The sequence below is a fragment of the Macadamia integrifolia genome, chromosome 10, assembly GCF_013358625.1.
Source record: "Macadamia integrifolia cultivar HAES 741 chromosome 10, SCU_Mint_v3, whole genome shotgun sequence".
Lineage (NCBI taxonomy): Eukaryota > Viridiplantae > Streptophyta > Magnoliopsida > Proteales > Proteaceae > Macadamia > Macadamia integrifolia.
Window position 1 is genome coordinate 30,719,304 of NC_056566.1, and position 12,619 is coordinate 30,731,922.

General features: G+C 44.6%; 1 protein-coding gene across 1 annotated transcript; it reads left to right on the top strand.

Annotated features, from left to right (window-relative positions):
- The first annotated feature begins 378 nt into the window (after nucleotides 1-378).
- LOC122092103 (cationic peroxidase 1-like) lies at nucleotides 379-3,841 on the top strand. The gene is made up of 4 exons (XM_042662414.1): nucleotides 379-612; nucleotides 1,662-1,853; nucleotides 1,958-2,123; nucleotides 3,072-3,841. The coding sequence occupies exons 1-4, from the start codon at nucleotides 394-396 to the stop codon at nucleotides 3,464-3,466; spliced, it is 972 nt and encodes a 323-aa protein (XP_042518348.1). The 5' UTR covers nucleotides 379-393; the 3' UTR covers nucleotides 3,467-3,841.
- Nucleotides 3,842-12,619: the final 8,778 nt, after the last annotated feature.

The following is a 12,619-nucleotide window of genomic DNA, read 5'->3' on the forward strand; positions in this document are numbered from 1 at the left end:
TGAAACAAGGAAAAGTTGTTGTTGTCACCTAGAACCAAATTAATATCTTATTCCAGTTAATACAAACAAAGAGGAATCAAAAGTTGATGTGTATTTTGGGAGTTAGAAGCACAAGACCAGCCGACCACTATGAGTATTCAATAACTGCGACCAATAGGATTCAATAATTGTTGCCTAAGATAATAAAAGCTTAAGGAAGGATTACAATGCAACAAAATAAATAATTCAAAAAAATGAAAAAATAAATAGAAATTCCGTAGAAAAGCCAACCATGATTGTGTTTATGAATAGATAGCCCAACGGTAATTAGCAATTAATTAGCTCCTTAACAACCATATATATACACACACACACCCAAACCTCTTTCTTCCAAGTCTCCCAACTCTATCAGTCATGGACTCCTTCACCTACTTCAAGTTTAAGCTATGCTTTACTATCTTCTTCTTCATACATTATGGTCTGGCCTCCGCGCAGCTATCACCGAATTTCTATGCAAGTTCATGCCCCCAAGCCTTGTCGACTATTAAGTCTGTTGTTGACTCTGTTGTGTCTCAAGAGCGTCGGATGGGTGCCTCTCTTCTACGTCTCCATTTCCATGACTGCTTTGTTAATGCAAGTCCTTCTCACTATCACAGTAACACTTCCCCCCAACCCTCTTCTTCTCTTTGTGGGTCTTTTATTAATTTTCTTGTCTATATTGTCTAGTTTTTCAGCTTTCATGATTTTTTTGTTTGTCCTTGTTGCTTTCTCTCCCCTGGATCCTCTCCAGTGCAACTGGGCACCCTTCCACATTCAATAGCTTAGAGCAATGGGTATGTATTTCAACACACGGATATGCACCTTAAGAGACTCCCAGCTATTGGATGTGCACTGGGCACTGTGGGTATGAAATGTAGTTAGATGGCAGAGCACTTGGTTGAAACCCATTAACCTATACAGTAAATATGGTTCTACTTTTAAGTTAGGGATTCCATAGTCTACGGCGATATTCATATAATAAGTTAAATTATTTAATGCATCATTGATTTGTTGTCTATATCCCATGGACAGTGGCATCCCATGTGAGGAAGTCGCCATATGGGAAGAGGACAGAGAATTAACATTTTATTTCTGTCGCATATATACAAGGCTTTATGAACCTTGTTCTTTGCCTTCCTCACAAGTTTACATGCACTAGCTATTACTTGCTACAAACCTCAATGGTGTAGCTGAGTTGGCAAGGGTCCTTTGCCTCAGGAAGTACTTGATTTTGAGTTCGACTCCTCTTACCTCTTTGGGGCCACTCACACGAGGTGTTTAGTATTCTTCATTGCTTTTGGCAGTGAAAGTTGAATGATTCTCATTAAACCCCGATATGACCCCGTTCATGTAGTTGTGGGTCAATATGGGCCCACTAGACTAGTTAGGCCGAAAACCTGAATAACCGTTGTTAGTAAATTATAAAAAAAAAAGGTGACTAGCTATGGGGTGGACTTGATGGGTGTGGATGACTTTATTTTGTGTGTGTGTGAGAGAGAGAGAGAGAGAGAGAGAGAGAGATCATTGTGTATTCATTTGATGACAATAACAAAGTGAACAGTCCATTTTGCCAACCCTTTAGATGGGATAAGGTTATGATTGTTGTTGTTGTAATTAATCATGTGAATGCTCGTGCAAAACAGGGTTGTGATGGATCTGTACTGTTAGACAACACTACAACCTTCACAGGAGAGAAATCAGCTGGGGGTAATATAAATTCGCTGCGAGGATTCAAGGTGGTGGATAGAATGAAGTCCCACCTAGAGAGAATCTGTCCCGGCGTTGTTTCTTGTGCCGACATCCTCGCCATTGCTGCTCGTGACTCAGTCGTCGCTGTAAGTAGTAGTAACCCAATGATCCATTTTCAGTTTTAATTAGGCACTTTTGATATGATTCACTTGTGATGTTTGGTGATTTATTTTGGAGTCTTAATTTTTAGTTGGGTGGATCCTCATGGACAGTCCGTTTAGGAAGGAGAGATTCAACTACTGCAAGCTTAAGTGCTGCAAACAGCAACCTCCCATCTGCTTTCGCGAATATTACTGCTCTCACATCCCTCTTCTCCAGCAAAGGACTTAGTGCCAAGGATTTGGTGGCACTTTCAGGTGTGCAGTTTGCTCAAACTAATGAACTATTCTTCGCATTCAGAAATTTAAAAGATAGTTTAAGTGAATGAAGTGATCGATTATACTATGTTGGGGTTCCATGCGAAAGCAATCGATTCTGCTCATAGGGAGTTTCGTCCCATCTCCTTTTATTTATTTATTTATTTATCTTTTATCTCTTATCTTTTTTCTTTTTGATAGAAGGGTGCCATCTCCAGGGGTCAAATCTTCTGCGGTGAGCTCTAAGTGGCAATGAGGATCCAACGGCTAAGAGGGCCTAGGCATGCACCCTTGCCGTTGGATCCTCACTACCGCTCACTGTGTCACCACAGAATATTTTTCTGCACCATCTCCTTAAACAGCTAGCTTTCAAAGACAAGCTCCACCGTAGTCCCAACAAGTGGGAAACTAGCTTTTAAGGATGAATTCTACCCAAGTCTCAACATACTGTACATCCACAATATTCTATACTAACTACTAGGTGTGTCAATCGGTTAGGCCTAATTGGGCATCCCTCATTTTAGGACCTTGCAATGTGACCGGCCCATTTAAATAATTGGGCCTCATAGGCTAGGCATATATGGTCCCATTTATAAATAGTTGGTCGTGTACTAGTCTATAATCAAGCTACCAATAATTAGGCTAAACAGATCTTAAATGTGCTAATGAGGCATTTATCTCTAAATGGGCTATAAACAAGTTTTAAATGTGTTGAGTTGAGTAAGCGAGCTCTAAATGGGCTTTAAACATGTCGGGCCAAGTCAGGCTATTAATTAGTTGATCTAAGTTGGGCGCCTATCAGGTTGCACCCTTGCACCTGGAACGACCTTTTTACAGGTTGAGCTTGAGCCTCACACGTTCATTGACTGTTTTAGGGCTTTACTGGTTGGCCGAGCTGGTGCGGGCTTGAAATTGATACCACTACTAATTAATTTTGTTATGCACCAGGATCTCACACAGTAGGGATGGCAAGGTGCACAGTATTCCGAGCTCGGATCTACAAAGAAACCAACATAAACACGGCATATGCGAAATCTTTGAAGTCGAATTGTCCCAGCTCAGGTGGTGACAGCATTATCTCCCCTCTCGACACCACTCCTAATGCCTTTGATAGCTCTTATTACACCAACTTGCTCAAACTCAAGGGCCTTCTACACTCAGATCAAGCACTCTTCAGTGGTGGTGGTGGCTTCTTTGATTCTCAAGTCAAGGCTTATAGTGCCAATTCTGCATCTTTCTTCAAAGATTTTGGAAAAGCCATGATTAAGATGGGAAACATTAGCCCACTCACCGGCTCTAAGGGTCAGATTAGGACCAATTGTAGGAAAGTTAATTCAGGTTAAGAGACTCAATTTTCTTTAATTTTCAATGCTCTAATATGTTTTTTTATCATATTCGATCTAAATGTTCATTGCTCCTTGGCAATCTTGATGTACTTAATAAGCAAAGCAAAATGGTTTGATGATACTAAATAATCCAATAAATATTAAGAATCAAATAAAATCATGTATAAGTAAGCTGTTAGTCTCTTTGAATTTGTAATTTAACTCAATGACACTTTCATAGAGATGATCGTCCAAGAAAAATGCTTTCTTATATTCCACAACTTATTGTGAAATAGAGGCTATTGTTTGGGCTTTGGGTCTTGAGAGTGCTCTAGGTCCGGATGGTTTTTTGGATGTATTTTTTTGAAAATATTGGGTTTTTATTGGTATGAATATTTCTATGGTTGTTGGGATATTTATTTATTTATTTATTTATTATTTTTTTTGTGGAATGTGTCACGATGAAGGGGGTTAATTGCAATTTCAATTCATTGATTCCAAAGATAGAAGGAGCAACTTTCTTGACAAATTATGTCCTATATGTCTAGGGAATTTCATCTACAACAAGCTGATTTCAAAGATTATGGCTACAAGACTATCAATTCTAAGCTTATCTCAGAAGAACAAGGAGTTTTTCAGAAAGGGAATGTGATTTTTCTAATATCTTTAGGGCTTCAAAGCTAACTAATTATTTGCATAAGGAGATCCATGGTGGAGGTATAGGCATAAAGCTAGATATTTAGAAGGCCTATGATACTATGGAATGAAGTTTTGTTTTTGATGTGATGAGGAAATTTGGATTCTATGAGATTTAGATTAACTTGATCCACCAATTGTTATTTTCTGCAATACTTTGAGTTTTATTCAATGGTGGCGCAATGGGGTTCTTTGAAGTTGAAAGAGCGAAAGAGCAATTAGACAACCTATAGCCTCTCTAATTTATCATTGTAGAAAGTGCTTTGCCTCGGAATATCTCATCTTAAACTTGAGAAGAAGATCTTAGCCTTGCCTGGTCCTAGAAATATTGAGGTTCCTTCCCACCTCCTTTTTGTAGACAAAGATTTTCATTTTATGAATGCAGGTCTATGGTAGGTAAGGAATCTAAATTCCTTTCTTCGAAAGTATCTGGAGTACTCTGGTGAGTCAACACATTCACTTAGGTTGTGTTTGGTAGCCAAGAGAAGAAAAGAAAAGAAAAAGTACACTTTTTGTACTTTTTTCCTTGGGTTAAGAATTTTTCTTTACACTTGGTATGTCTTCACCCAAGAGAAGATTCCCCTTTTCAAATTCAAAATTCCTCTTGGGAATTGTGAAATTTTTTTTTATTCCCCAAAAAATTTTCTTACCAAAAACATAAGAAAACATGAGAAAATATGAAAAGATAATAAGCCAAAACATGAATGATTACACAATGACTTCCTATGTGTTTATCTCTCTCTTAAATTTCAAATTTTTTTTCTTTTTTTTCTTTTCTTCTCTTGGTAACCAAACATACATACTCTTTTTATTCTCACCATTTCTTCTCTTTTCCCCTCTTTTCTTTTCTAGATTCTTTTTTCTTTTCTTTTTTTCTCTTGGCTACCAAACATAGCCTTAGGAAAAAACAAGTTTTTTTTTGGTAATGTCAATCCACTAATGTAGGGGTGTCAATGGTTCGGTTCGGCCCGATTTTGGTCTAGGTTGAATCAGTTTCGGTATGGGAATGCTGAAACCAAAACCGAACCAATAAGGATATTTTGGTTTTAGTTCGGTTTCAGTTTCGGTGTTTTTGAATCAGTTTCGATTTGGTTTCGGGTTCAATCGGTTTCCGATGCGGTTCAGTTTGTTAAGGGGGTTACAATATGCCAAACCGAAACGGGCCTAATAAGGCTTAGGTCCGATTTGGTCCGGGTTCAATCGGCTCGATCTGGGGTGGTTTTGGCAGTTTGGTTTAGGTATTGACTAATGAAAACTAGGCTTCTCAATTTGTTCTACTTCTAGTAGAAAAATTCAAATCATGACTATTTAGATGGAAAGGGAAGCTTATTTATATGGTAGTTAGAGTTCAGCTTGTAAGGTCAATAATTTTCAATACGCTAGTTCATAAATTTTCTATATATTGGTGGTTTTCCTCTCTCATTAAAGTAAGGGAAAAGGACAGGTATGCTAGCGTAGTACCTAGGAATTAGGAATGCTAACAGCATTTTGACCGTAGGATTTGATCAACATGAATTGAATCGTTGGATGGAGAGAAGATAAATAAATTTTCAATGCATAGTTGCAACACCTTTACTTTCTCTCTATCCTCGTCAGAAAAAATCATTCATTCACCAGATCCAGCCAGAGAAAGCAAAGTAGTTGGCACCATCGCTGTTGTCGATGGTAGCGGTACTATCTGGTAAACGACAGCAACTGCGGCTGCGGTGGAAGCGACGACGGTGATAACAGCGACGACAGCGGTACTATTTCATGATTTTGATCGGCGCCGCTAGGCAACGGCAGCGGTAATAGCAACTGCGGCAATAGCGGAAGCGATGGAGATGATAACAGCGATGGCAGCGGTACTATTTTGTGATTCTGATCGACGCCGCTGGGCAACGGCAGTGGTACTATTTCATGATTTCGATCGGCACCACTGGGTAACGACAACTCCCACATCAAGTCTGTCAACGGCAACGGCATCTCTCCCTACTTTTCTGCATCTTCCCCGCTTTACTATTTCGTGATTCCGATTGACACCGCTGGGCAATGACAGCTCCCACATCAAGTTCGTCGATGGTAGCGGCATCTCTCCCTGCTTTTCTGCATCTTCCCCTCTTTTCTCTCTGCCTGCTCTATTCGTGATCCAAAAAAAAATTGTTGTCGATGTACTCTCTGCAAATCAATAGAAGAAAGAAAAAAAAATTTGTTGCCGATGTTCTCTCTGCAAATCGATAGGAAGGGCTGTCGCAGCCGCTGTCGCCGCCGCTGCTGTCGATGCTACTACCGTCGCTGCTGACTCTGCTGCTGCCGTAGTTGATGCTGATGTTCAAGTTGAACTTTGCAAATCGATAAAAGAAAGGGGAAAAAAAACCCAACTTTGCTTTCTCCGGCTGGTTCCAGTAAACTTTTTCCAACGAGAAGAGATAGAAAGAGAGAGAGTAAAGGTGTTGCAACCGTAAATTGAAAAATTGTATATCTTCTCTCCATCCAACGGCTCAATTCATGTTGATCAAATCCTACGGTCAAAATGCCGCTAACATTCCTAATTCCTAAGTACTATGCTAGCATACCTATCCCTCTCCCTTAAAGTAATTATGGAACAATGGATGAAGAATTTTATATGGAGTGGTGATCTTAAAGATCTCTACAGGAATCATTGTTAAATGGGATTCTGTTTGTAACTTGATTGAAGAAAGTGGGTTTCGTATTAGAAGGCTCAGGGAAGTGAACAAAGCATTGTTGTGTAAGCTTTGTTGGTCTATAAAGAATGATAAGTCTTCATTTGGAATGTTTATGTGAGCAAAATATCTCAAATTCGATGGGAGTTTGAAGAACTTTGTCCCCACTTCTACTTTATGGTCTGGTATAAAGAAAGTATGGGACTTTGTCTCTTCTAAAGAGAGGTGAATTGTAAAAGATGGATCTAATATAAATTTCTGGATTGACAGATGGCTTGGAGAGGAACCTATTGCTGCATGTTCTGGACTTGATTTAAATTATTCACCAACTCTTCTACTGTTGCGGCCGAAAATCCATATGAGCTGATCCTGCACAAGCACAGAAGGCAGAGAGGCCTGGAGCTTTGTCCGGGATTAGTCCTCCGACACCCCAGTTAGAGATCGGCCGCACAGTTCTTTACAGGAGTAATGGTGTGGATCTATTTGCTTACCTTTTTCCTCCTCTCCGGCCCTCTCTTATAGCCCTTAGGGTTTAGGGTTTCTCTTTTCCTTAGAGGAGTCCTCCTCGGGTCCGCCTCCTTTCCTTTTCGTGTCCTCCTATCCCCTTTGTGGGGAACATTCTCTTTACGCGGTTGACGGAGTCAGAGTCCTTGCAGCCTCTATCAGGTGTGCGACACATGTCCTTACCCTACGGGGCAATCAATTTGGCCGTATCAGGAGCCCCCTTACTCTCACCAGGAGGCTTTTCCTATGGGAGTATTTCATCATCATTTTTTTTTCATTCATGCGTCCCTTAGGCCTTATTCCTTCGCCTTTGACCTTAGTCTTGCTTGAGACCGAGACCTTCAGCCAAGTCAGCTCGGCCTAAGCTCACAACTGAGGTAGGGACCTTTGGTTAGGTCAACTCGGCCTAACTCCCAACTGAGGTAAGGACCTTCGATCAGGTCCGCTCGACCTAGGCCTGAGCCCCCAACTGAGGTGAAGACCTTCAGTCAGGTCAGCTCAGCCTCAGCCTGAGATCCCAACTGAGGTAGGGACCTTCGGTTAGGTTCGCTCGGCCTTGAGCTGAGCCCCCAACCGAGGTGAGGACCTTCGATCATGTCCGCTCGGCCTTGTCTTGAGCTCCCAACCGAGGTATGGACCTTCGGTCAGGTCCGCTCGGCCTCGACCTGAGCTTCCAACTGAGGCTGTGACCTTCGGTCAAGTTCGTTAGGCCTTGGCCTGAGCTCCCAACCGAGGTTGTGACCTTCGATCAGGTCCGCTCGGCTTTGGCTTGAGCTCCCAACCGAGGTTAAGACCTTTGGTCAGGTCAGCTCGGACTCGGCCTGAGCTCCCAACCGAGGTAGAGACCTTCGGTCAGGTCCGTCAGGCCTTGGCCTAAGCTCCCAACCGAGGTCGTTACCTTCGGTCAGGTCCTCTCGGCTTTGGCCTGAGCTCCCAACCGAGGTTAAGACCTTCGGTCAGGTCAGCTCGGCCTCGGCCTGGGCTCCCAACCGAGGTAGGGACCTTCGGTCAGGTCTGCTCGACCTTAGACTGAGCTCCCAACTGAGGTTGTGACCTTCGATTAGGTCCGCTCGGCCTTGGCCAGAGCTCCCAACCGAGGTTGTGACCTCCGATCAGGTTCGCTCGGCTTTGGCTTGAGCCCCCAACCGAGGTGAGGACCTTTGGTCAGGTCTGCTCGGCTTTAGCCTGAGCTACCAACTGAGGTGAAGACCTTCGGTCAGGTCCGCTCGGTCTTGGCCTGAGCTCCCAACCGAGATTAAGACCTTAGGTTAGGTCAGCTTAGCCTCGTCCTGGGCTCCCAACTGAGGTAGGGACCTTTGGTCAGGTCCGCTCAGCCTTAGCTTGAGCTCCCAACCGAGGTTGTGACCTTCGATCAAATCCGTTCGGCCTTGGCCAGAGCTCCCAACTGAGGTTATGACCTTCGATCAGGTTCGCTCATCTTTGGCCTGAGCCCCCAACTGAGGTGAGGACCTTTGGTCAGGTCTGCCCGGCTTTAGCCTGAGCTCCCAACCGAGGTGAGGGCCTTCGGTCAAATCTGCTCGGCCTTGGCCTGAGCTCCCAACTGATGTTGTGACCTTCGGTCAGGTCCACTAGGCTTTGGCCTGAGCTCCCAACCGAGGTTAAGACCTTCGGTCAGGTCAGCTCAACCTCGACCTGAGCTCCCAACCGAGGTAGGGACCTTCGATCAGGTCCGCTCGGCCTTAGCCTGAGCTCCTAACCGAGGTTGTGACCTTCGGTCAGGTCTGCTCAGCCTTGGCCAGAGCTCTTAACCAAGGTTGTGACCTTCGGGTAGGTTCGCTCGGCTTTGACCTGAGCCCCCAACCGAGGTGAGGACCTTCGATCATGTCCGCTCGGCTTTGGTCTGAGCTCCCAACCGAGGTGAAGACCTTCGGTCAGGTCCGCTCAGTCTTGGCTTGAGCTCCCAATCAAAGTTGTGACCTTCGATCTGGTCTGCTCAGCTTTGGTCTGAGCTCTCAACCACTGTTAAGACCTTCGATCAGGTCAGCTCAGCCTCGGCCTGAGCTCCCAACAGAGGTAGGGACCTTCGGTCAGGTCCACTCGACCTTGGCCTAAGCTCCCAACTGAGGTATGGACCTTCGGTCAGGTCTGCTCGGCCTTGATCTGAGCTCTCAACCGAGGTGAAGACCTTCAGTCAGGTCTGCTCGTCCTTAGCCTGAACGCCCAACCGAGGTAGGGACCTTCGGTCAGGTCAGCTCGACCTCGGCTTAAGCTCCCAACCAAGGTAGGGACCTTCGGTCAGGTCCGCTCGGCCTTTACCTGAACTCCCAACCGAGGTAAGGACCTTCGATCAGGTCCGCTCGGCCTCGGCTTGAGCCCCCAATCGAGGTGAAGACCTTTAGTCAGGTCAGCTCAGCCTCTGCCTGAGCTCCCAACCGAGGTAGGGACCTTCGGTCAGGTCCGCTCAGCCTTTTCCTGAGCTCCCAACTGAGGTAAGGACCTTTGGTCAGGTCCACTCGGCCTCGGCCTGAGCTCCCAATCGAGGTGGGGACCTTCGGTCAGGTCAGCTCGGCCTTTGCCTGAGCTCCCAATCGAGGTAAGGACCTTCGGTGAGGTCCACTCTGCCTTTGCCTGAGCTCCCAACCGAGGTGAAGACCTTCGGTCAGGTCCACTCGGCCTTGGCCTAAGCTCCCAACCGAGGTAAGGACCTTCGACTGTATCCCTTCGGCAAAACTAAAGCCACCAAACAGGAGAATTCCTATCAAATGCCGTAAACCAACTTACATATTTTTATAAATAAAATCCCCTGGAGAGCTTAGGATGAGGAGTTATAACTTAAAAGTTATTAAGAGCAAAAATTACAAAATGTGTGCTTGCTACTCTTGTACGAGGCTTGGTTCTGCTCCATCGAATTAAAGGGTTTCTTCCATCTGGATATACTTATCGCACCGAGCTCTCAACTCGGCCAGGTTCCTCGGTGTATGCTTCGCTAAAGACCTTTTCAGCTCCTTATCCTTGACGCCTCCCAGTAGGGTTGTGAACTCCTCTTTCGGGTCCAGACCTCTGATCGTGATCTTCTCTTGTTGGAAGCGCTTCATGTAGTTTTGCAGTGATTCTCCTTCATGTTGCTTGAAGTTGGTCAAGTTCAACAGGGTCTTCTAAAGAGGTTGGCTACTGGAGAATCCCTTCATGAAGAAGTAACTTAAATCGTTGAAGCTGTGGATCGACTTTGTCGGTAAACGGTTGTACCATAGCCTTGTCGCTCCTCTGAACGTCAATGGCAGGGCGCGACACATGATGTTTTTCGAGACTCGATGGAACTGCATAGCAACCTTAAAGCCTTCCAGATGATCGATGGGGTCTCCAAACCCGTCGTAGGTGTCATACTTTGGTAGGTGAAAGCCGATCGGGAGTGGGTCCCTCATGACCTCATCAGCTAGAGCCGTGACATTAGTGAGGTCTGGCTCGCGAGCTCCCATCTGGTTTTCTACCACCTTCCTAATCTCATCTTTCAAGTTTAGGATCATCTGCTTCAACCCCAAGTTCTCGTGTCTCTGTTCGTCTCCTTGGCGTGGTCACCATGTATGGCCCCAGCGGTAAGCCACGTCCTTCCCTTGGGTGCGGGACTTTCCCTCATTGAGTGATTTCGAGGATTATGACCGGACCTTATTGATCCTGTACTGCTTAGGTCTTGGTCTCGAGCTCGCTCAGGCCAGATATGGGGGCCTCGTGGTGCTCCGTCGATTTTCTAAGAGACAGCTTTGGAGACCTCCTTCATTGCCTCGGCCATTCGGTCATATTTCTCCTGGAGGGCTTCGAACTGCTCCCTTGTCACATATTCCTACGCTCCAGGAGGGGGTGGAGGATTACTATCTACACGCACCGAATATCCGACCGAATGTTGGTCCCTCGTGAAACCTTCCCGATCATCGTTTCCCCTTTCTCCGATTTTTGTCGAGGGAGAGAGCCATCCTGAAGGTTCTTCCTCCCCCATGTTCATGTTCGATGCTGCTCTCGTCTTCTTATGATTGTAGGTTCTCCCCACCATTACTGTCGTTCCCACATATGGCGCCAATCTGTTGCTGCCGAAAATCTATATGAGCTGATCCTGCACAAGCACAAAAGGCAGAGGCCCGGAGCTTTGTCATGGATTAGTCCTCCAATGCCCAAGTTAGAGATCGGCGCACAGTTCTTTACAGGAGTAATGGTGTGGGTCTATTTGCTTACCTTGTTCCTCCTCTCCGACCCTCTCTTATAGCCCTTAGGGTTTAGGGTTTCTCTTTTCCTTGGAGGAGTCCTCCTCGGGTCCGCCTCCTTTCCTTTTCGAGTCCTACTCGGATACGTCCTATCCCCTTCGTGGGGAATATTCTCTTTACACGGTTGACGGAGTAGGAGTCATTGCAGCCTCTATCAGGTGTGTGACACGTGTCCAGGTGGCCGACACGTGTCCTAACCCTATAGGGCAATCAATTTGGCCGTATCATCTACCAAGGTCTCCAATTTTATATCTAATGACTCATGGTCTTTTCCACATGCTCTTCAATCTTTTTTGCAGAATACTTTCTCAGCTATCCCAAAGATTGGCCTTCCATCTCCCACTTTATTTGAAAAATGAATTTGGTCTTTGTCACAATATGTGAACTTCTTAGTTAAATTAGCTTGGAGTAGTAAACGAACTTGATACGAGCCGTAAACTTAGATGTCCTAAGTTCAAATCCCATTGGGTACATTTGGGACCATTCACACGAGGTGTTTAGTGATCTACACTATTTTCAATGAAAGTTGAATGGTTCTCATTCAATCTCGCTATGACCTGGTCTATGCGATTGTGGGATCAGTATGGGCCCGTGGGACTAGTCAAGCCAGAGGCCCGGATATCTCTCATTAAAAAAAAAAAAAAAAAAAAAAAAGAAGAAGAAGTTTAGAGTGGTAATGAAAGCGGGACCGCCATTCTATTGGAGGGCCTTCACCAATACTTCCTGGATTAAACTGTGACAAAATAGAAGACATCGTATACCATCATTTTAGAACTTTAATCTCTAACAAAAACAATTCCTTTTCTGATGGCAATTAATGTCGATGATTTTTCCAACTGATGACTTGATGTCAAAGCGAGGAATCCCTTTGGGCACAAGATACAATTTGTGTCTCAAATGAAAATTTTCTATCACTCTTCAAATCACCATGGCCGAATATATTAACTTTGCAAGATAAATTTTCTTGGTGGAAGGAAAAGTCGTCTGTGGTCCCTTTAAAATTTGCATGGCTTGCAAGGTTTGTTCTTATTCCAATGCACTTGTGGTTGGGAAGAAATGCCAGAAGGTATGATGGTAAGGGAAGAGTGTCTTCT

Coding starts and splice junctions, on each gene's coding strand:
- LOC122092103 (XM_042662414.1), top strand. CDS start 394: ATGGACTCCTTCACCTACTTCAAGTTTAAGCTATGCTTTACTATCTTC. Junction 1,854..1,957: donor CTCGTGACTCAGTCGTCGCT/GTAAGTAGTAGT, acceptor CTTAATTTTTAG/TTGGGTGGATCCTCATGGAC. Junction 2,124..3,071: donor GGATTTGGTGGCACTTTCAG/GTGTGCAGTTTG, acceptor GTTATGCACCAG/GATCTCACACAGTAGGGATG.